Here is a 23904-nt window from a genome sequence, read left to right on the forward strand (position 1 = left end):
TCACGTACGCTAACATCAGGTTGTAATGTTGCTCTTGTGTACAATGGAGTAACAGTGCAGGTCTGATACCTACCCTTGACTTACTTTGTACACTGTAGTTCAAAAGAAAAACAAACCCCACAATCCTAAAAACCTGTATCAAAATAAAAGAAACTCTTTTTTTGTCAAACACTGATTAAAGGAAATTCAGTTTAAACATGCAATTTGAGAGAGATGATGCTAACTTATCAATACACTGGTAGCTCAGATATGCTTGTTTAAGTGAGCCAAATGCTTTTATTTTAGAAATATTTGTTAGCCAGGAGACTACAGTAGCTAACAGAACTTGACCCATACCTTAACTTTTCTGTAAGAGTGTTTGTTCTGTAGTTTGCCTGAGAACTGCTGAGGTCTGGGCTTACTGTAGTGAAGTTGTGTGTTTGTTTTAAATGGTAAGTTTTGAATGAGAACTTGCTGTCCACTTAAGAACACTAAATGCAAAGTTCCACTCCCCTGCCCCGCCCCGCCCCTCCCCCCCCCCCCCCCCCCCCCCCCCCCCGCAGTTATTTCCACTGATCCTGCTGTTTCCTGAAACTTCCTGGTTTCTTCCTTTTTTTTTTTTTTAAATATATTTAAACCAGAGACTGAACACGTTCCTGTTTTCTCTTCCTTCTTTTCTCATCTGGCTTGTCGCTTTATCTCTGATTCTTACTCCCCTTTTAATTCTAATGGCCTAACATTTTCCGGTTGCCAGAGTTTGCTAATTTTAATGCTAAAAATAAAATTATCTTGGAAAGGACAGGAAATGCATGTAATTGTCAAAACCCTGACTGTAACAGTCATGGGTATGGAGTTTTGATCTTGTCACTGTTATGGAGTAACGTACCTTTTTTTGGTCATCTCAGGTGATTTAAGCTTACTACGCTGTTCATCAGTGCTTTCATATGAAGAGGCTGATGCCTGCTATAAATCTAATTAAATTGAAACCTGCATTGCTTTAAGAGACATGATAAAATTATCAGTTTCTGCAAGTTTCCTCTATGTATTTCTCAGCAATGTGACTTCACCAAAAGATGTAGGCAGTGTTCCTGCATGCCTCCATCATGGTAGGGTGCTTCATCTAAAAATAAGGGTAGTGCTAGAGTGTGGTAGGTGGAAAAGCAGTATCAAACCCATGTTGTGGGTTTTTTTTGTGTTGGTGTTTGTTTGTGGGTTTTTTTTGTTGTTTTGACATGCTCATGGTACTTTCTGAATTGTAGAGGACCCATGGCTTTGGTAGCTGGGCCTTAGGTTTTCTAATATGTCTGAAGCAGGATCCTGAACTCTTGGACCAATGGGCTGGTGTCAGTCTTTAGACTATGAACTGAACAAATGAGTTTTAAAATTTTTAAAAAAAAAGCAAAACCGAAATGACTCTTTAATGCAATTCCATGCACCAACTCCAAGTTAAGATTGTAGTTGACAAAAAAGTTGATACTTGAGTCCGGTGTCCCAAAGTAGTGGTTCCTGCTGTTTTGAAGTCTGCTGTCCTTTGTCTGTTTTGCATTTTTCTTCCCCATTATCTTTTTTCCAGCTCTCAGAGAAGCTGCTACACAGCTAGCAAAGGATATTTCTCTGTGAGAATGTAACTGATCTTTTCATCAAATATTAAAGAGTTCAAACTCTGTTTTCTTTCTTGCCAGACCCCCTTCCCCAAAATAAATGCTTCTTTATTAATTGGCAGATATTTATTTTCTTTTCAGTGGACTTATTGGTCGCAGCTGGGCCATGGTGTTTGCTGCTGGAGGCTTCAAAGTGAAACTGTATGATATTGCACAACAACAGCTAACAAGTGCACTGGAAAGCATTCGGTAGGTCACCTGACTTGAAATGACTGATTTTAATGAAAATGTGGGATTTCTGTAATGATGAATGAACAGCTACATCTTATTATTTAAGGATACATAGATTTTAAGCTTGGAAGAAGGCTTTAACTTAGAAGTACAGGTCTTGTTAAGATCAGAAGAACTATGGTCCTGAATCTCCTAGTGACACTTCTGAAGAGCACTTTAATTCTTAAGTAATGATTTAAGAGCTTAAATTCAGATCCAAATTCTTGAAACGATGTTCACTGTGATTAGGTTATCTGTAGGCTAAGCTTAAAATACTTGAACATAAGAGGTTTTTGTATAGAAAGACAACAGAGACTTTCAAAATGGAAGTAAGTTAGTATGGATTGCTGAGGAGCCTTAATACAATTATTAGTATCTCATAACTAGAATTTTTTTAATTCTTAAACTAATATTTTTGAGTCCTAGAAGAACAGGTTGCTAGTTCCACTAAAGAAGCATCTACTGATCAGTTCTAGTAGAGACTGGGAAGTGTCTTTAAGAAGGAGCAAATTTTGAGAGCATGAACACAAGAACAATCACGCTTTTTCAGGCCAGCAGTCCTCCAGCCCTTTACTTTGTTGACCTGTGGCACTTTGGCTAAAGCCACATGCTTTTGGTACATGACAGAGCTACGAGTTCAAGTCCTGCTCCCCTTCCCCAACCTTCAGTGCCCAGAAGTTACTTGTGTATTCAGTAACAGATTTCTTCCAAGTATTTCTCTAACCTTTCCTTGAACCTGTGTAAATCCTTTTGTGGCATCCTTGCCAAAGGACTTTGTGTTCTACAGGTTTACTGCTTACTGTGTGAAGAGCTGTTCCCATAGTTTGTTTTAAACCTGGCACATGAGTTGCTTTGTTTGGCCCCTAGTTCTTACGTTAGAAGGAGCAGTGTCTGGTTGGTCCTATTCACTGTCGTCTTGCTTGTCCTGGAAATAAGGATTTTGTATGCCTTGCAGAGAGAGAGTGCATTTATAGTGGTTCTGTGCACAATCTTATGATGCTGTATTGACATTTAATGCTAAAATTCAAGTTGCTTCATGATCAGCATCAACCTAAATGCGTCAGCCCTCCCTTCATGGTGCCTTGGAGTGAAATATGTCAGCTGCTGTGTGTCAGCTGGTATGGGGAGTAGGCTGCACCCGAAAAAGGGTTGTAGTGTGTTGCATTCTGATTGTTTTTTTCTGTAACAAGGCTTACAGAAAGGAGGAGTGACTTCAGGAGCCCCTTGTAGGTCTGTTCAGTTGTTAGAGTTCAAAAGTTAAACAGTGTGTGAAAACTAGTGAGATTTGCTAAAAAAGGCTTGATAATGAAAGAGTCCTATAATTTTTTTTAATTTTTTTTTTCTTTCCCCAAACCTTTCTTTCCAGGTAGGTGTTAGTCAGACCGAGCATCTCCATTGCTACACCTAGATGACAGACACTTGTGTTTCTGTGCAGAATTGCTGTCACAGTGATAGCCATTATGAAATTCTGAATTATTGCGGAGGGGGCAGTTTTCACTTGGCCCTAATTTTTTCTAATAGTAAAATGAGGACTTTAGCCTTCCAAGGTTTTTGGCTTGGAAAAGTGAAGCATAAAATGTCATGTGCTAGTTGGGTGGGTCTGTACTGGCCTATGCCTGCATGTGCTGTCCCATAGGAGTTCAAGGCAAGTTTTGCCTTTTATGTAAGGTGTTGTTAACTCAACTTATAATTAACTTGTGTGTCTTGGCAGCTGTAAGGTCCTAGTTAAAAGGTCTCGTTTCAGGACAACGTAGGTTTTATGCGAAGAATACAAGCTATGCAGTTTCTTCAACCAGTATGTTAATGATTGTATCTATCAAAATACAGTCCAACTTCATAGACTCATAGAATGGTTAGAGTTGGAAGGGACCTCAAAGATCATCTAGTTCCAACCCCCCTGCCATGGGCAGGGAAACCCTCCACTACACCAGGTTGCCCAAAGCCTCATCCAACCCAGCCTTGACCACTTCCAGGGATGGGGTATCTACAGCTTCTCTGGGCAGCCTGTTCCAGTGCCTCACCACCCTCTGAGTGAAAAATTTCTTCCTTATATCTAATCTAAATCTGCCCTCTTTCAGTTTGAATCCATTGCCTCTTGTCCTATCACTACATGCCCTTGTAAAAAGTCCCTCTCCAGCTTTCCTGTAGGCCCCCTTTAAGTACTGGAAGGCTGCAGTAAGATCACCCCGGAGCCTTCTCTTCTCCAGACTGAACAGCCCCAACTCTCTCAGCCTGTCAACTTGAACTTCTTTGCACTGACTTCATAGCATGCAACCTGCAGGAAATCCTTTCTGAGTTACTGATATGATACTTGTGTAAGAGCTGGAGCTTGAGCAGGTAATGAGGGGTTGCAGGACAGAGTGGTGAGGGAATGCCCGTTGGAGCTGTCTGACAAGGCCACCTGGTGGCTACTTCTCTGGACTTGCTGGGATTTGCCTTACTCTTTCCCACCAAATAGCTAGTACTTTTAGGAAAGTTTTTAGGCTTAGGGTTTTTGTGGTTTATTTTGTTTTAGTATTGAAAAGTATTTATTCCCCTCTAGTCTGCAGTCTGTGAACTTTAGTGTGTGGAGGTACTTTACATTTTAAGGAGAAACTGGAGTGTACAGAGGACTACTTGTAGTTTCTTTTCTAAACAAAAGTGGGATTTGAGTAGTAAACAGCATTCAATTTACTTCTAAAAGGAGATACTTCTTTGGCAGAAATGATACTTAAGTATTTATTAACTATTTTATGTGGCTGACTTTTAGTACATTGACTTGCAACTTGTTGCCCTCTATATAAAATCAGAACATCTCAGGGTTCATCACCCTAATGAATTCAGCTCTTGGACAACAGTAGGTGGGCAGCAGGGGCGTGCAGTCCTGCAAGAGGACTGGAACGAGTCTGGGATGGATGTACAGTGATCATGAGAGCCTGCATGTATCTGCATGGAAAATCTGAAACCTACTAGAAATTTATTGGAAATGCTTGGTTATGGTAAAAAGTTAGATTAAAGCGTGGAATTTGGATCTACTGAAACAAGTGGAAATACAGTATCAGTAGACCAGATACAGAAAGAAATGGAGACCGTGTTTACTGAGACCTAACATGGTGTGATGGTTTTGCTACCTATTTACCTGTTGACAGACATGTGGTAGCCAGCGCCCTGACACACAAAACGAGCACACATTGGATTGAACGGAGTGTACCAGTGGCGTTATTAACCAGTGCCTGCTCTAATGGAACAACCTTTTGTTCTGCTGAAGAAACAAACTAGTGAACAGCGTTATGCCACACTTGACCTACTGAACGCACGCCGTAGTAACCTGCCTTAGAAAATGTAGCTTTGCTTATCCAGTATGCGTTATTCTAAGTCAGTGTGATTCTGGTTTCAATGCAAGATTGATAAGCTTTAAAATAATGAGAATTAGAAAATCATAATTATGCTACTGATAGAGACTCATTAATTACCTTGGAAATGCTGTATTTTTTTCCCGTATGTAACTGGTTCGTATTTTATATAGAACAGCTTTTACATATACAATGAAAGACTATTGCAAGGGGAGGAAGTTCATTTGACTCTGAAGAGAGCACTAAATCTTGGATATTTGCACATGCATTCTGTGATATCTTTCTAGAAGTAGATGCTGGTTAAATACGGCATTTGCTTAGATACAGAACTATATCTCCTCTAGGACACAGGAGCAGGTAACTGTTTTTAATGTATAAAAACCAAACAGTTGTGTGCATAAAGGCTATAGCTAACTTGAGGAAAAAAAATGCTATGAGACCTCAAGAAGTAGTCTGTGCTAAAATATAAAGAGAATATTCTTTTTTTCGACTACATTATTATATTCAACTGCACTGAACAGTAAATTTATGTTAGAAGTTCTTTTCTGTCTTATCTTTCCTTTTTTCTCTTAGTGCAAGTAGAAAAATTTTCTGGGGTAGATTGAAGTTGACTTTGTAAAGTGATAATTACGTCTAGGGATATGGGCACATAAAACTACTATTGCTACTTTTATTACATAGACGCAAGTGAAATGCAATAGTAGTCTCAAACATGGAAATACTTGATTGGAAGGGAAGCAGCTTTGACTGCCTATTAAAGAATAGGGACCCTCTCCCTTAAATTTAAATTAAATTAAATTTAATTAATTGAAAGTAAGTTATTAGTGAGTTCTGTTCTTCCAGAATGGACTTGTGTAAAACTTTGCCTTCTGAAAACTGATACATGGTGCTAAGGTTGTGTGGTGCTGCATCTAAACTCAAAAGTGAGGCTGTTCAGTGAGAATTATTTGCATGTCAGCTGCATCTGACTATAGATTGCTCTTCTGCATGGTTCAAGGATGTTAGGCCTTTAAAGAGTTGGAGCCAACAGTCTTGAGATTGGAATATCATACTTCTTCTCTTTATTCAGTATTAATTTAACCATAAATTTTATTGAACTGGATAAATAATAAATTGCAGTATTGCACTAAGCAACCTTAACTCTTTCTGTGCTGTAGGAGCACAATTGCTGTGAAAAACTGACAAACTGCAGAGGCCAGAAGAAAGTACTATTTCCCTGCACACCCATGATCAAGTGGAGAGAAGTACTCCAAGAATTCTGTACTGTAGTGAACGGGGATCTGGAACTTGTAACAAATTGCCCTATGTATGACAGGCTGCGAGGCCAAGGAAGTAAACCATATCTATGCCCATGACTTCCTTATAGGCAGAGTTTTGAAAGACTTTTTCCTTCCATTACTCAAGCTCATCATGTTTCTCCTTCCAGGAGGAGGCTAGTGTCTAGACAAGACAGCTGAATGTACATTACTTCTTGCTGTCTGGTGCCCTCTTATGTTTTCTTTGTGTAAAGAGAGGAAAAGCTTACTGGATCAGTTTTGTAGCATGAGAAGTACACTGATATAGGCTTCACTTTCTTTCCCTAGCTCATGGCACGTTCCATGGCTGAGGTTAGATCCTTTTCCCAAGCTGGCTTCCTCTTCCAGTCTCTGGTCTGTGTTGCTGTATTGTATTGACACTGAATTTATATCAAGGGTGAAATGCAGCTTGCCTTAGGTTTTCCTTGATAGTTTTATGTATCTCCTTTGAGGGGGCACTTTATAAGTAGACAATTCTTACCAAAGTATATTTTTATCTTGAGTGCCTGACACTGGCACATCAAGCTTGTGCTAAATCATGGACTTGATTCTACCTTTCATTTTTTTCCACCCCTCACCTCCTGAAAAGTGCAGTTCACTAGCTGGGGAAAATTGCTTCATTTGCAGAACTAATTAGAGGATTTGTTAATATGCTTTGGAAGGGGATAGGTTCTGTGTTGCCAAAGGTTCTCCCTGGTCATTCTGTAGCCGAAAATGTCTCTGGAGGGAAATGGTGTCTTCTCACCACATTCCTGTGTGCTAGCCAGTCCCCTGGACAGCTGGCGTATATGATTGTTGACATTTGCCTGATATGCAGAAGTAACAGGCTGTCCAAAAAGCTAGTGAAATCTCCATCTCTGAAGGCTTTCAAGACTTGGCTTCACCAAACCAAGGCTAACCTCATCTTGTGTTAGCAATAGTTCTGCTACAGGTGCAAGCTGGACTGGAGACTTCCCCGGGCCCCTTTCAGCCAGTGTATCTGTGACTGCATGGGAGACTCAGGTTTTGGTTGCATCTGCATGGTCAGAAGCAAGGATGTGAACTGTAGATCTCTATTTTAGAGATCATGAACAGTCAGGTGCAACAGTAAAACTCTGGAGGTAGGCAAAGTGTGGGCTCTAAAAGGAAGTAGTATTTTCTTATGGATATGAAGTCTTTGTTCTTAAAACACCTTACAGGTATTAGTCAAACTCTTAAATACAATTGCAAAGCCCTGTGGTGTGTTCAATGGACATGGCTGCAATGACGTCAGTCTTTGGTCATCCTGAGAGATGATCACTCTGAAGTCTAGGCTGCCTTGAATAAGAAGTCATCCAGTAGAGGTCAGTGGTGCACTGCTGGATGTGCAAACCGGTCTGGTCTGTGCCTTCACGCATAGTAAATACCAGGGGAAGCTCCCTTCCTCTGACACAAAAGTGTGGGTGGTCTGATACCTCGGGAGAATATAGAGAGGATTTAGCATTTGGAAGACTTAAAATTAATTTGTGGAACAAAACAGCCAGAATGTCAATAAATATATTGGTGAAGGTAGGGACAAAAAAAGTTTTCCTGGAAAGGAAGGCCAAAATTCAAGTAATGCACAAATTGTATCTCCTATTCCATGCTTTAAATAACTATATTAATTTAAATAAATGACTCGCATGAAGATTGGTGATGTTAACAGGAAGACTTTTGTTTAGGAGGAAAAATCAGTCTAGCCTTATGTTCCAAAGTATGAAGATGGTCGTTTTGCAGGTTTAATAAGAAATGGTGTTCTTGGTGCACAGTGTAGTGTGTGATGGCTTATGACAGAAACGATAGGATGGTCATCACTGGCAGAGAAGGAAAGGTATGGAACAGGAGACAGGTGCTATAAACTCCTGTAAAAACTTGTGCAAAAAAATTAAGAGTCAGATCTCTTAGTGTGTTGCTCCAGCCTGTTCCAATCCCTCAGTTGCAGTCATGGAGCAGAGTTTCAGAGGACCAGGGAGGATGAGACTAGTGTCATATTGCACAGAAAGTGAACCAGGACTTTACCCTCTTCACCAAAAGAAACAATTCTGTTGTGGTCTTTTCAAACTCAAATTCTGATTTTTGTCTTTTAAAAGTGATATGCAGCCTGTGAGAAAGAGGAGGATTCTAGATTTAGGCAAGTACATCTGGGAAATGAACTTCTGATGAATGGATTGTTAAGACCTTTTGACTTAGAGGAAATGGCTTCAAGTTGCGCCGCGGGAGATTTAGATGGGATATTAGGAAAAATTTCTTCACCAAAAGGGTTGTAAAGCATTGGAACAGGCTGCCCAGGGAAGTGGTTGAGTCGCCATCCCTGCAGGTATTTAAAAAACATGTAGATGTGGTGCTTAGGGACATGGTTTAGTGGTGGACTTGGCAGTGTTAGGTTAACTCGATGTGTTGGACTCGATGATCTTAATGGTCTTTTCCAACCTAAATAATTCTATGATTTGTTCCTTAGCATCTCGTCTCATAAAGTGTGAAGGAGTGAGAAGTTTGGATACTCTAGTTTAGGTGCACCTGTTTCTTTAGAGATGAAGCACTGGCACCTTTAGTGTGTTGGAAGCCTTAAGTCTTGGGTGGAACTCCTGCCTAGCAAGCTGTGATGTACCGTGGTAGGTTGGAAAATGGAGCTGAAGCTTCGTGTTTCCTATTCCTTACCATATAGATTGCTCAAAGGTAGAAGTCTCTGCTTTCCAGCTGTCTGTTTGCTGTGTTTTTAAGAAACCAAATGGATTTCCTGCTTGTTTCTGTGATGCTGCATGGAGGGGTGTGTGTTTGAGCACTTTTTTCCTCTTTTTTTTATTTTCTTTTTTTTCTTTCTTGAAGTGTTTGTAAACAAAACTTACCAGAGAAGAATTTCTTACTGGTTTAGCTTTGGTTAGGAAAGGTCTGGGTTGTTGAGCCTAAATCTGTGTTTGAGAAAAGAGGCAGAAGGCTACTAATGGAGTTCTTTTCATCAGTGTTGGACTCCATAAACTGGTAGGAATACTAATTTGGGTGCCAAGTCTAAAGGATGCCAGGGAAGCAAAGAGGACAGACCTGAGCAGTGTCTAAAGAGTGTATGACTCTTGGCTTCTTTTTCCAGCTTTTCAAAGCTTTCATCCAACATAAACAGAATGCAGTGCCAGCTGTTTGCTCAGGCGTGCTCGACCTAAGAGTTAAAAATCGTTGTCAATGATCAGCTCTGACAAAAATAAAGAGGCAATTTAGAACTTGCAGTGCAGAAATAATTATCAAGAGTTAATTGCTAAAGCAGTTCATTGAAGAGGAGAAAGTTAATGCTTTTGTAGGAGTCAGCACTGTGTGTGCACATGCATGTGGATTTTTGTTGGTGGTGGTTTTGCTTTTCCCAATTTGAAATATGGGCGCATGTTCTGGTTTAAATGGTGCACTGTCACCTTTACTGTCTTCAAATGGAGCCTCTGTTGACATCTTACCTGCTCCCAAGTTATTGGAAATCCTTTAATTTAATGTGCAAAGTCCATGGTGATCAGAAAGCGTTCTGACTGTTGTGCTAAACCAGAGGCAGAACTGCTCTGAGTTTTTTGGCTACTGCTAAGTGGCAACTGAGTGCTCCTTACCTTGTGTGTGTGGGGTTTTTTTGTGGTTTTTTGTTTGTTTTATGCACTTGCTGCCAGGATAAGGTGTTGCTGCTCTGGGTTGCTGTCGGAAAGATATATTAGGAAGCTGCTTTGTTTGCTGGGAAACAAGTGTTCTTCCACTCAAAGTAACGGAGAAGAGAAAGGACACCAAAGCAACTTGCAGAGCAACAGATGTTTATGGCCTCTTAATAAAGCCACGATAAAAGTGGTAGAGCCTGTATTTGCTGTATTTTCTTGGACGCAATGTAACTACATGGATGCCGAAGCAAAATTCTGATTCTTTGGAAGTTACTGGTAGATTTGGTGAGCCAGTTCAAGCTAAAGATCTTAGGGCCTGGTGAATCTCTGCTGAGGTTTGACTTGCTTCTGTGTTGTTAAGTAGGAACTGTATTGTCTTTAAATAAATCCCTGCGAGCTTTCATCTTTGACTTCAGAATACTGTGGTCTAAATGTCTCATTCTGAGCTTTTATTTGAGGAGAGAAAAAGATGCATCCATCATAAGACAAGATGAATTGCATACTTTAATGCTTTTAAACAGGTCAGACAAATGCACCTGAAACAATTAGCTCTCCCTTCTCTGAAAGAGAGCTGAAGACGATGTGCATGCTGACAGGGTAGGTGAGCTGAATCCCACTCATTTCATTTAAGTAATCTGGAGGAGGAAGCTTAATATTTTTATCTGATCTATGGACTCAATATTTGTGACAGGTTTGAGCTCTAAATAAAAGGATGGTGTGACAAAGTGAGAGTGCGTTATCACGCGTATCTCAGCAGATGGCCTGGAAAGAGTAGAGAAAAAAGACAAGAGGCAACGATCTACGTCCCACTCTTTTCAAGTAATTTAAAATGCTGCTTCAAAAATATAGATGACACCTGCCACATCCTAAAGCAACTGAGAGCTGAGACCTGTTGATCCCTGTCTGCTTTGTTTAGGATTGCTGATGCAAAGGTGGCTGCGGTGTCACTGGCAGGGGGTGAGGAAAAGCTGCCGCAGGCTGCAAGTGCTGGAGCTGGACTGGAGAAGCAGCCTGGGGCTGACATCCCAGTTTAGTGACTGGCCGCCTCCCCTGCTTGGTAAGGACTAAGGCAGGCGTCTGTCTCTGGCTGCTGTAGATCATGACAAACATAGAGGGTCGCACCTCCTCTGAGTTCTCTAGATACAAAAATAAATCCGTGCTACTCTCCGGATACATGGAGGGGCCTGGACAGGTGTATTAAGGACTGAGGTGTGGCTAGGAGTGGAGATCATCTGGGCCTGTGTAAATAAGTTCTCCTCATTTCACGTGTACTGTCCCATGAAGCCTGTAATGAAGACTTGTCATCTGTGCGCCAGTGCTCCAGTCTCTTAGGAAACACGTGATGGATCACTGGTTATTTCTGTATGCAGTTAGACGATTTGTGGTGTACAAAAATACGCTGGCTTTTCCCGGGCTGTACAGCTTCTCAGTTTGCTACAGTTTTTCCACCCTCCAACTGGGTGGCAAGTGCAATTTATTTATCATGTAAAAAGACATCCAAAAGAAGCCAAAGCTTCAGAACTAGATTGGCAGGGAGAGGAAAAGATTATTAATAATTACTTATTTTTTTTCCTGCTGCTAATTATTAGCTCGATTTCCTCCTCTCTTCAGGATGAGCAATTTTTGCTGAATAATAACCAAAGGCTCAGAGGAGTTCTAGCTTGATGCAACTGGCAGATTTAGCGGTGATAATGTCTACATGAAATAGCTTTAGGTTGATAGGGATCAGATCATTTAATTCCACTTAATTTCTGTGAATATTGCTCCTTTAAGTGACTTTTAGCAGTTTTGAAAATGGCTTGCTTTCTCTGGACTTTCGAGGGTTTCAAACTGCAGAGACTTTTTCTGAGAAAGTGGCGTGTCCAGCCCTTGCAATGGTGTATACTTGAGCATTCATTTCAAGCTCTGGCCACTCAATTTAGTAACTGCTTGAGTTTTCTGACACTTGCTCTGTAATCATTACCTTTGTAGGAGTGTGGGGTTTTTAGGAAGGACTCTGTATGGAATGTGTGTGTTTATTTCTAGACAGTTAAGCAATGTTCCTGCAGTGAGGCTTCATAACAAAAAAGCTGTTGCTTGTAAAACTGGAAAAAAAAAAAATTAAAGGGAACTCTCTTCTCAATAAATATGCATGGAAAAACTCTTGTTGATCCTGCACCAGTGAAAACAGGTTTGAGGTGGTGACAAACTTGTGTCTAGGAGTAGACCTTAGAGCTCTCCATGCTTGAAGAGAAGAAAAATGGTGTAAGATGGAGGGAGCAGAGAGAAATGACTGAAACTAACCTTTATATTTTTAAGTACAAATACATATGGTGGCATGGCAAATAGCATACTACTACTGGTTTGTTAAGAAGCTTTTTAAAAAATTAATGGTGGCTTAACAATGATAAAGTACTTAGATGTGTGTGTTGTTTCTGTCAGCAAACAACTGAAAGAGCTGGAGGAGTCGGAATTCCTGAAAGGAGCTTTGAGTGCGGAGCAGCAGTTGGCTCTCATTAGCGTCTATACAGACCTGAAGGCAGCAGTAGAGGGTGCTACTTTCATTCAGGTAAGCAAAGATTTGACAACTCCTAGCAAACAGTTTAGAAAGATGATCTCGAGCTGTGCTGTGCAGTCGATGGGCAATGGAGAGTTCAACATCCTGACCACATAAGGATGGTTGTGCTTATTAAAGTTCTTTCTAGCCTAGAAAGAACTTTAATTTTAATCATCTCTTAACATGGGAGATGATACCTTTTGCAGGATTTCCCTTTCAAGAGTCCTTGCAAGTTTCTTTTGTATTATGTTGGAAGAGGCTGGTGGCTGGCTAAGCCAAGAGAGACTTGCTGACCTCCGTGTGTAACAAAGACTGTACCTGTTAAAAAATGAATATGACAGGAAGAGGGCAGGAGATTCTTGGGGGAGAGATTATCTCTTAGGGAACACTACACATTTTAGAGCTGAAGCTGAAGTGTTTCTTCCTCCCAGGTACCTTGGGAAGGCAGGGAATATGGCTATGCCCAGGGCTGACTTCTGTTCTGACTGTGAGGGAGCACTGTAGCCAAAAGCAGCTCTCCGACAGAGTGTTAGAATATTAAAAACAGGGTCGATATATAGGGCTGGAATCTGTGCTGCTAAGAAAAGTTGGGATGGGTAACAAGCTATATTACTGAATCTAGTAGTCTATGGCTGCGTAACTATTAGTGTGCTCACTGGCATGGACATAATTCAGGGAATAGGTGAATCAGGGACCGTTTCTGGGATAAAATATGAATGAGTCCAATGCATTGGACTTGGCGTGTTCTACCCTATATAGTCCCCTAGAATTATTCCAGTGTTGTACACTAACTATCCCTACATGTATGTTTGCTACACCCAAGAGTTTGCAATTTTTACTGTTTCAGGCCATAAATCCTACAGTCTGCTTAGCTGCAACACATCCCTAATAATAAATTGAATTGAAAGGCAACAGATTTCCAGACCTTTTCTTCCTCCCAAGTTGTTGAGGTGGAGGGGGAGAGAATGGGAGGCAGAGCAAAGCCTCACACAGGAGTCAAGGTGTGAATGCACTATAGATTTTTACAGATACCATATTTTGTGTTTACTTCCTTTTCTCCAGATCCTGAAACTGCATACTGTTACCCCAGTATCTTACTCCTTTATCAGTAACGAGCTCAGAGCTTGTCAGTTCATATTATTGCTTTCACATATATATCATCTACCTTTACTGAGTTTAATTTGCAAATTTAGCATCTAGTCATTCAATTGCGTGAAGTCGTTCCATATGTGTTTGTTGTAATGCTGACGACCGACTTAATTTTATGAGCTAACTTTTGGGTCATTTATGAATGGGTATAACAAAGGCCACAGATATTTGTGAAACAGTGCTGATCAGCATCTTTTGCTGAGTGAGAACTGACTGTTCTTCCTCCTGTCTGCTTACTATCTCTTTACTAGTTACTGTCCATGAGAGGACCACTTGTGATCTCACTTGTGACCAGTTAACTTCCTTGAAGGCTTTTATTATTTTTTTGTTGAAAGACTTTTGGGCATTCACACTGACTGCATCAGCTACATGACGCCTGTGCCTGTGCTTGCCCCTTCCTTTAGAGAGATCTACTAGGTCAGGACTTCCCTCTGAGAAAGTTCCTTTGATTCTTCCCCATTTATGTAGTACTCATTCAGTGCCACCCTTTCTCTTTACTTGCTTGATAGATAAGGCTTACAGGCTCGTTGTTGAGATCTGTGTTGAAGTTCCCTTAAAAGTTGCATCGTGCTTGCCACTCTTCTGCTCTTTGGTACCAAAATAGCGCATAATCAAGTGAGCAGTTGTATATCACAGTTACACTGTTGGGTATTCAAAACATGTCCTAGTACCTTGGTTCTGGTTCCCCTCTCCTCTGTTCTAAGACTTGAGACAGACCCTGGGAGTCCTCAAGATTAAGGCTTCAGTCTTCTGCAAGGATTAAAAGGAGAAACAGAACAGCTGCAGAGAAATCACTGTTCTGTGTGTGTTTTTCAGATGATTGTCCTTCTTTGCTCTTATTATCTCTTGGTCCTATGCATTCTTCTTCATGCACTTTGAAGAAGGAAGGGATTTTTTTTTTTTAATTATTTCTCTTGTAAATTGCAGGGAGGGGAAAGTCTGCTTTGTTTTGTCTGACTTTGACAAATTAACAGTCCCACATGGCCATGTTCATTTGGGTTCTGCCCCAACTTAGTGAAGGCTGCCACCTTGTTTCTGGTAGACTCTCCTAGTTTTGCCTGTTTTCTTTTGCTCTTTCAAGTGTTTCTTAATGCCTAGTATGTCCATATGATGTCTTTACTTTCTCTGTATGCTACCTGTAAGGGTCTGATTCTTATTGTCAACTTTGCCTCTCCTTAGTATTCTCACTTTTATTTTAGTATCTTCGTTTGAAGCTAAGCACAACTGTGATGGAGTTCTTGGCTCTTGTTGCTCCTACAGAGATGTTGAATCTTAATATGCTATTGTTACTCTTAGAGAGACTCTTCAGCAGTAAGATTTTTGAACAAGGTCCTGCATGCTACTTCAGATTAAATCAGAGGCTACATCATCCATCCCTCCCACCATCAGATCATGGCAGGAATCAGGCAAACGTTGCAGAATCAAAGTAATTTTGAGTTGGAAGGTACCTGTGGAAGTCATCTGGTCCAACTTGCTGTGGGACCAACTTAATCAGCTTGCTCAGGATTTGCGTAGTTGAGTTTTGAATATCTCTGAGGATAAACACTTGTCGACTCTTTGGGTAACTTGTTACAACATTTGATTACCCTCATTGTTAAGCTTCTTTCCTAATATCTAATTGGAATTCCCCTTCTTGCAACTGTAGTCTCTTGCACCTTGTCCTCTGAGAAGAATCTGGCTTCTCTGTGTGTTCCCTTCAGGTAGTTGAAGACAGTGGTGTTGTGTTGATAGTTTTTTGAATAGCAACAATCTACCTGGAATAACTCGGGCTTTCTGGTACTATTTCATGTTCCCTTAACCCTTTTGATGTCTCTTGACATGTAATCAAATAGCATATAAATAAAATATTAAAAAATGGATGAAGTGGCAGCAGTATGCCTGTAGGTAACAGATCATATGTGTGAAACACTGTCGGTGGTACTTGTATCAGCTCATCAGTTTCAAACCATAGCATCACATTCTGGTTTTATACAATGTAAGTGGGCACATGGAGAAGGCTGAGGTTCTCAACGACTTCTTTGCCTCAGTCTTCACTGGCAAGAGCTCTAGCGGCATGGCCCAAGTCACGGAAGGCAAAGGCAGGGACTGGGAGAATGAAGAACCGCCCACTGTAGGAGAAGATCAGGTTTGAGACCATCTAAAGAACCTGAAGGTGGACAAGTCCATGGGACCTGACGAAGTGCATCCGCGGGTCCTGAGGGAACTGGCAGATGAAGTTGCTAAGCCACTATCCATCATATTTCAGAAGTCGTGGCAATCTGGTGAAGTTCCCAATCACTGGAAAAAGGGAAACATAGCCCCCATCTTTAAAAAGGGGAAAAAAGAAGACCCAGCGAACTACAGGCCAGTCAGTCTCACCTCTGTGCCTGGCAAGATCATGGAGCAGATCCTCCTGGCGACTATGCTAAGGCACATAGAAAACAAGCATTTGATACTGTCCCACACAACATCCTTATCTCTAAACTGGAAAGACATGGTTTTGATGGATGGGCCACTTGGTGGATAAGGAATTGGCTGGATGGTCGCTCTCAAAGAGTTGTGGTCAATGGTTCAATGTCCACGTGGAGACCAGTGACGAGTGGTATTCCTCAGGGGTCGGTACTGGGACCAGTGCTATTTAACATCTTTGTTGGAGACATGGACAGTGGGATCGAGTGCACCCTCAGCAAGTTTGCAGATGACACCAAGTTGTGTGGTGTTGTGGACACGCTGGAGGGAAGGGATGCCATCCAGAGGGAACTTGACAGGCTGGAGAGATGGGCCTGTGAAAACCTCATGAAGTTCAACAAGGTCAAGTGCAAGGTCCTGCACATGGGTCGGGGCAATCCCAAGCACAAGTACAGGCTGGGCAGAGAATGGATTGAGAGCAGCACGGAGGAAAAGGACTTGGGAGTGCTGGTGGATGAGAAGCTCAACATGAGCCAGCATGTGCACTGGCAGCCCAGAAAGCCAACTGTGTCCTGGGCTGTATCAAAAGAAGCGTGGCCAGCAGGTCGAGGGAAGTGATTCTGCCCCTCTACTCTGCTCTCGTGAGACCCCACCTAGAATACTGTGTTCAGCTCTGGAGTCCCCTACACAAGAAGGACATGGAGCTACTGGAATGAGTCCAGAGGAGGGCCACGAAGATGATCAGAGGGCTGGAGCACCTCTGCTATGAAGACAGGCTGAGAGAGTTGGGGCTGTTCAGTCTGGAGAAGAGAAGGCTCCGTGGTGATCTTATTGCAGCCTTCCAGTACTTGAAGGGGGCCTACAGGAAAGCTGGAGAGGGACGTTTTACAAGGGCGTGTAGTGATAGGACAAGGGGCAATGGATTCAAACTGAAAGAGGGCAGATTTAGATTAGATCTAAGGAAGAAATTTTTCACTCAGAGGGTGGTGAGACAGTGGAACAGGTTGCCCAGAGAAGTTGTGGATGCCCCATCCTTGGAAGTGTTCAAGGCCAGTTTGGCTAGGGCTTTGGGCAACCTGGTGTAGTGGAGGATTTCTCTGCCCATGGCAGGGGGGTTGGAACTAGATGGTCTTTGAGGTCCCTTCCAACCCTAACCATTCTATGATTCTATGAAATTATTTGAACTAGTCTTTAATTTGCTCTTTAAAGGAGAGTGGAATAGATGTAAAAGAATCTTAATTCTAGGCTCACAGCCTTACTTCAGCGATGGACAGACTACTTTCTGGCTGAACAATATTAAACTTCAGAAACACTGCCTAATGTGGCTTTGAACCTAGAAAGACAAAATGCACTCCTAAGTTACAGCTAGTCCAAGTGTTCTGACTTTAGTTCCTTAAAAAGTAAAACATCAGTTGTGTTAATGTTAGTTGAATGTGAAGGACTCCATTTCTTGCTTAATGATATAACCTACTGATTAACTTGTTAGAAGACTTCCATGAGAACTGCATTTCTTTACCCTAGATTTCGGTTGGTTAAATCTTAACTTCTTTTTAAATTTGGCCTTTGTAGAGTAAGTCCACTCAAGTTTTAAAATTTTCTTTGATGTTTGCACTCCTTGAATAAATTCTGCAGACATTTGCCTTCTATGTCGTTTTCATGAGGTGTAAATAAATAAAATAATAATAAAAAATGGAACTTCTTAAGTTGCATTAGTGAAGATACAAAGTGAAAAAGATTCGAGAAATAATTAGAAGAACTGAGTAAGAAGAAATTTATGACAGTAATGTCAAGAACCTTTAAAAACAAGGTATGCCTTGATAGATATTATCTTATATATTCTCTTTCCTGAACACCGGTGAGTTGGGGCCTGGCTAGCCTGGTTGAAGCTGGGCATGGAGGGTGGCTGAGAGGTGATCTCTGAATCCATCAGTTGTGCTGTGGCATGGGACAAAGCAGACTGGCAAGGGGATGAAATTAAGCCCATAATTTATACCTTTTGGTCTGAGGTATTTATCCTTTTTCCTTTTAAAGGAACTCCACCTAGAAGCCTTAGAACACTATGGTTGTGGGTTTTTTTCCTTCTCTTTAAAAAGAGGATGTATTCCCCCTCCCCTTACCGCAACACCTGCAAACTCTTTTGAACTGGTGATAGGAACACTAATAGATCTTCAGCTTGATCGCTTTTAGATCTTTCTGCCTCTTTTATCTCTTCCAGTTAGGAATATGTAGAAAAACAGTGTTACCAGCTTAAAAACAGCTTTCAAAAAGCCTGGTGGTGCCTCAAAATGGGAAACCAGCATTGACTTGAGAGCTTTGACGATAGGTGTCATGTCTCCTGTCATAAGAATTTGTCTTTTGATTGTCTGGTATGGGTTTCTACCACTAGCTTTTGTTTTACTTCCCTGATGGCTTTCAAGAACCTTTTACTTCTGGGGATGAAAGAATATCTGGAGACAGCAATGGGTGAAGATGTTTTCAGCTGCCCTGAGCTCATAGGATAGACTGTCACAGTTTGGAAGCTGCGTTAACAAGGTGCCTTCATGAAGGCAAAGCTGCTGGAAGGCAGAATGTGCAAGCATTATAGTTAACATGGCTTCTTCTGGACTGGTCACTGGTCATCTCTGAGCACTGGACAGACAAACATGGGTCTGTTTGCTCTCAGCTGGGTAAATGTAACCTTAGGCCTGGCTTTACCCTACTTATCTTAAACACTGACTTGAGGCACCAGAATTATGTTTTGGCTTCTGAGGGAGCTAGTTTTAAGCATGTGACCTGACTCTCAGTCTTTGCACAGGTTTTGAGAAAACTCTTCAGTGTTTGAAACAGTCTGATCTCAAAGTCTTACTGTGAAATACTTTGTCAAGTCAGTGTTTGAGTTGAACTGAAAGACAATGTTTGAGTAAACAGCTTGCCAGTGTCATTGCTGTGGTGCTGCTGCTGAATGGACTTTGGGTCCTTCCAAATTTTTTAACATTCACTCCCCGTCTATCCTGTGCATGTGATGTTGTCTACCATTAGAGACTTGAATATGGTTTTGTTCCCTGTTACAGGAGGTCATCATTGCCATAACTGTCATCCTGCCCAGCAGTTAATCTCGCTCTTCAGGTTCTCTTTCAGTGTTCCCTGGTCTCCTTTCTGGGGCTGTATCGCATCTCCATTGCCTTTCCTAGATCACTTCCCCTATTTTTTAGGGTGGATAGGATCACAGTAGAAGAAAACAGAGCAGATCTGATCCATTGACATCTTCCTCCCCACATCCTTTCTCAATCAACCTGTTTGAGATCTTACTGCCTTTTCCTAAGGGAACAAAAAGAATCCTCATCTCTTCTGTAGGAGCCTGATCATCTTGTCTGTCTATCTCTTGAAAGTTTTGTAGGGCACATGAACATCATTGAAAAAGATGGATCTCTTTACAGCATGATACTGACACTAGGTAAAGCAAAACTTGCCTTAACTTTTTATATATGTTTTAAACAAAAACTAAGCCAAACAAAAACCCTCACATGATCCCCCAAAAGCCTCCCAAGTCTGCCTTTAGAAAACATAGTTCTGAAAATCAGTACTTCCTCAAATCCCTTTTTTATTTTCTACTAAAGGTTGAACAGAGACTTGTAATTCAGTCATTTATTCTGAACAGTATAAAATGGCAGTAACTTGATATTTTTATTGCTCCGGTTCCTTAACAGGGTATTTTTCTGAACTGTAGGAAAGTACAAAATGTTTCCATCTAAATGCTGGATTTGACCTCACCGAAGTGTTATTTAATTGCACAATATCATGTGGTAGACAGTCTTTCATGTCACTCAAGAGGTGGTGATTTAAGAAGCATCAGATTTCACACTGGTATGAGCTCATAAATTCAAGACAACTAAGAAGTTATCACTTTAGTGTTGAAGTGAGTTAGAGCCCTAAATTACCTTTTTTTTTTTAATTTAGATTAGCCATGAAAGTACTGGTGTGTTGACTGCTTCTACAACTGCTCCATAATAAGCTTGCTCATCTATTGTCCTTTAGTTGATGGTTTTGAATTCTATTAAAGCTTTTCTGAATATGAACTTAACACTCTTCTAAAAGCCAGGCACTTGTAGATGTGCTGTAAGACACTTATAACTCCATTTTGAATGAAAATTTAAACAAAATTGAACCTGATGAATCTGCTTCTCAGCAGAACAATGCGTAAGAAGACCCTACCTTTATCAGAAGATTCATCTTTACCTTTACTGCCCTACCAACTGCGGAGTTATCCAAACTCAGGCTGGAAGAGACTTCAGAGGTTACTTAGTCCAGTCCCTGCCCCAAGGCAGGATCCATCATACCTAGATGACTGTCTGTCAAAAATGGGTTAACCTGTTCTTCAGATCCTCATGTGATGCGATTCCTTCTCCTCTCCTGTGTTAAGCATTTTACTTCAGTGTATACCTACCCTTTAGAAAGTCTATAACTAGCCTCAGGATGTGAAACCCCATGTCTTTCCTCTTATATTTTTTTTATAATTGTGTCAAATGATGATAATGTAGCCTCGTCGCTATTAACAAATTGTCAGTCTCCTTTTCAGTTAAAGGAGCTGCTGTCCTTATCCTCCTTTCTTACCCTTGGCTTATAGGCTGCTGGTTCTTGTTCAGGTTCAAAATAAAGTCTTGGTTTCCAAGGCTGTGTGGCTTGTTTTGGGCTAACTACAGTTGTTTTATGTCTAAGGAGTCTTTTATTGCCAAACGTATTTTTGTTAATGATCTGGTATTTGGACATGTGCTTGAAACTATCTTGGAGGAAGCTGTGTACCGAGGTCTGTGGAATGAATATCTGCAGGGGGAAAAGGGACAACCAGCTTGATGAGTTTCTGTTCCCTTATGTGTATCCCATATGATTTGGGTTCCTGCATCACCTCCAAGTTTTCAAGGCCAAGTCCTGCTTAACCTCACCTCCCTGCTGTGGAGCACAGCCAGATGCTCCCTTTGCTTTCCCCGTGACCCTAGCTGCTGGGGGCTCGAGTTCTAGTCATGCTCTAACATAATCATATCTATTAATCATAGTCTGTGCTGTTGATTGTTGTTATGTTGTTGGGGTTTTTTTGTGGTGATTTTCTTTTCCCCTTTTAATCTTCATTTTAATTGATCAGAATTCTGACACCACACTGAAAGGCGTGCAATAGCCTGGGGACGCCTTCAGTAACAGCTGCGTGTACGTGTCTCTTGTTTCTGCGCTGCATCCCAAACCCGTACAGGGGTGAGCAAGAGTGTGCATGTCTCCTGTCCAGCTGTTGTCTCTGCCTTTACCCTCAGGCGAGGGTAGTAACACTTTCTAAAAGGAGACTGAAGTAAATATGTTTTCCCCCCACCATCTTTGCAGTTTGAAATTATGCATTTTCATTTGGCACTTTGTCTTAATTAATATCCTGGTATACGGATATATCCACATACTATCCATCTTCAAAGTGTCTCAGAATAAGCATCTAAAACTACTTCACCGTTTTGGGGGGGAGCATGATGGAAAAGTCCAAAATACTTGCAGTTAAGTATTTGCATTTGAAACATGTAATAATTTTGAATTTTATGTAATTACCAAACCAATTTAACACATGGAAAAATTTAGATAGTTGAGCTAAATTGTAATGGTTAACAATAATATCGAAAGCAAAATTGATATTCTGATGTAATAATTTTTTCTGATACTGAAAATACCATTTGATTTTTCTGCTTGTTTCACTAGCTGAACTCCCAAACTCTGCAGTCAAAATGTCCTGTTTTTTTTAATTGCAGGTGGTGTAGTTCCACAGATTCATGTGCATGATTCTTGTTTACTGAGTAGAATGCCCAGCAGTGTCTGACATGGAATACAAAAGAAATAAGCTCTGGCTTCCTTAATAGAAGGTGGATCTTCAGTCTTCCAGAACAGAAATATAGACATAAACCCTGCAGGAGAAGACCAAACAAGCATGTCAATACAAAAGCCTAAATAGAAATAATTAGCACTGAAACACTAATGATAGTACTGAGCATTTTAAACACTGTTTTCCTTAAAATATAATTTGACTTTGATATGGATTCTGTAAAATTGTGGTAATGACAGAAACGTAGCGGTCTGTATGTATCCACAAGTGGAGCAAATAGATGCAGTCTTGCTTCGGGAACTTCAGTAACCTCAACCTTGCCTATAGCGTTGAGGGGAACAGAATTGGTTGTAAAATTGCAGGGTTTAATTTGCAGAGAGATTATTTTAGCATATTTACAACCTTTTTTTTTTCTGAAGCCAACTAGGTTTTTACAAGAATCTTTTCATTATTGTTGTTTAGAGGTTGTAAAATCATATGGAATAGTTGCATTTGACTGTGCAGTCACTAGCTGTAGTAATAGTGCTTTGAAATCTTTGTTTCATTTGGTTAGATTTCTAAGTCTTCCTTTCAGGTATTTTTAATGTCTGTGTTTATACAGATAACCTGAATGCTGTTTAAAATCCAAAAATCCCTCCTTTATGCAGGTTTATGTTAATCAGGCTGTTTTAGAAATATGACGTTCTAAAGTGACTTGGTAGTTTGAAAATAAAGCAATTATCCCTGAAGTATTTTCTGGAAAGTTCTTTTTCTAGTGGATTATAACTGTAGAAGATAATGAAAGTATTTGTATGAATGATTTAGGCACCAAAACTTTCAGAAAACCTGCTTTTCTGAGATTCGGAACTCTTTTATCTCTTAATCCTGTGAAGATCTTCATATTCCCACAAAAAGCTGGATGTAACGTGGTTGCTCTTGCCAGGAGTGCTGACAGTCTGGGTCCAGCTTGTGAGATAGTTTGGTGCTCTGAAAGCTGCTGCTACGTCTTCATTCTACAAGAGGAGAGGATTGCTGTCACTTGACTCTGGGAGCTGTTCCACAGAAACGCCTCAAAATTGTCAGCTAAATTGCAGTACGGAAAAGCTGCGACCACTTAAAATGCTGTAAATCAGATGTGTATAAATAGAGGAACAGAGCCAGGGTTTGTGGCTTGTTGGGAGATCTTCACTTAAATGCAGAAGATGACGAGCGTCCTTGTAGCAATCAAAGTGGTTATGGCTCTAAACAGTTTTCCTGCAACTTGAAGCCCTGTTGAATTTACTGGGAAGAGGGAAGTCACTGAAATCTTGAAAATAATTTTGTACCTTGGTTGTGGGTACAGCAAGGCTACAGGGCACTCTCGCTGTAGCAGCTGCAGCATGGCAGCGAAGTGCAGCTTTTGGGGGTGAGGTGGTGCAAGATGAAGGTAGGAGAGGAGTAGTGCTTAGGGTGTTTATTAAATCTTTGAGCTAGCCTACACAGAGCTCTGCCTCAGTTTGAACGAGGAGCCAGTTGAGAGCTTATGGGTCAGGATTAACAGGACCATCAGTGTGGGAGATGCTTTGGTAGATGTGTGCTACAGACCGCTTGATCAGGAAGAAAAGGCTGCCTTCAGACAACTGGAAGAAGCTTCACATTCACAGGCCCTTGTCTTCATGGCAGAGCTTCAACCACATCAATATCTGCTGGAGAGATGCAGGAGAGTGCAAACAATTCATGAGGATTCTGGAATGCATTCATGGTAGCTTCCTGTCACAGGTGATTGAGGAGCAAAACAGGGGACGTGCTATGCTGGACCTCATACTTAGAAACAAGGAAGAACTGGTTGGAGATGTGAAGGTCAGGGGAAGCCTTGGCTGCAGTGACTGCAATGTGGTGGAGTTGAGGATCCTGAGAAGAGAAGCAAGACAAAAAGTGGGATCACAATCCTG

The 23904-nt window shown here is 41.1% G+C and overlaps 1 protein-coding gene across 1 annotated transcript in view; it reads left to right on the plus strand.

The window, feature by feature from the left end:
* Positions 1 to 23904, plus strand: part of CRYL1 (crystallin lambda 1) — a 60800-nt gene that overhangs the window by 1130 nt on the left and 35766 nt on the right. Inside the window, exons 2-3 of the mRNA XM_086613438.1 lie at positions 1722 to 1829; positions 12516 to 12642. Of these exons, the coding sequence (XP_086469564.1) occupies positions 1722 to 1829; positions 12516 to 12642 (235 nt within the window). The remainder of the gene's footprint in view (positions 1 to 1721; positions 1830 to 12515; positions 12643 to 23904) is intronic.

Source organism: Tauraco erythrolophus, chromosome 1 (assembly GCF_009769465.1).
Source record: "Tauraco erythrolophus isolate bTauEry1 chromosome 1, bTauEry1.pri, whole genome shotgun sequence".
Lineage (NCBI taxonomy): Eukaryota > Metazoa > Chordata > Aves > Musophagiformes > Musophagidae > Tauraco > Tauraco erythrolophus.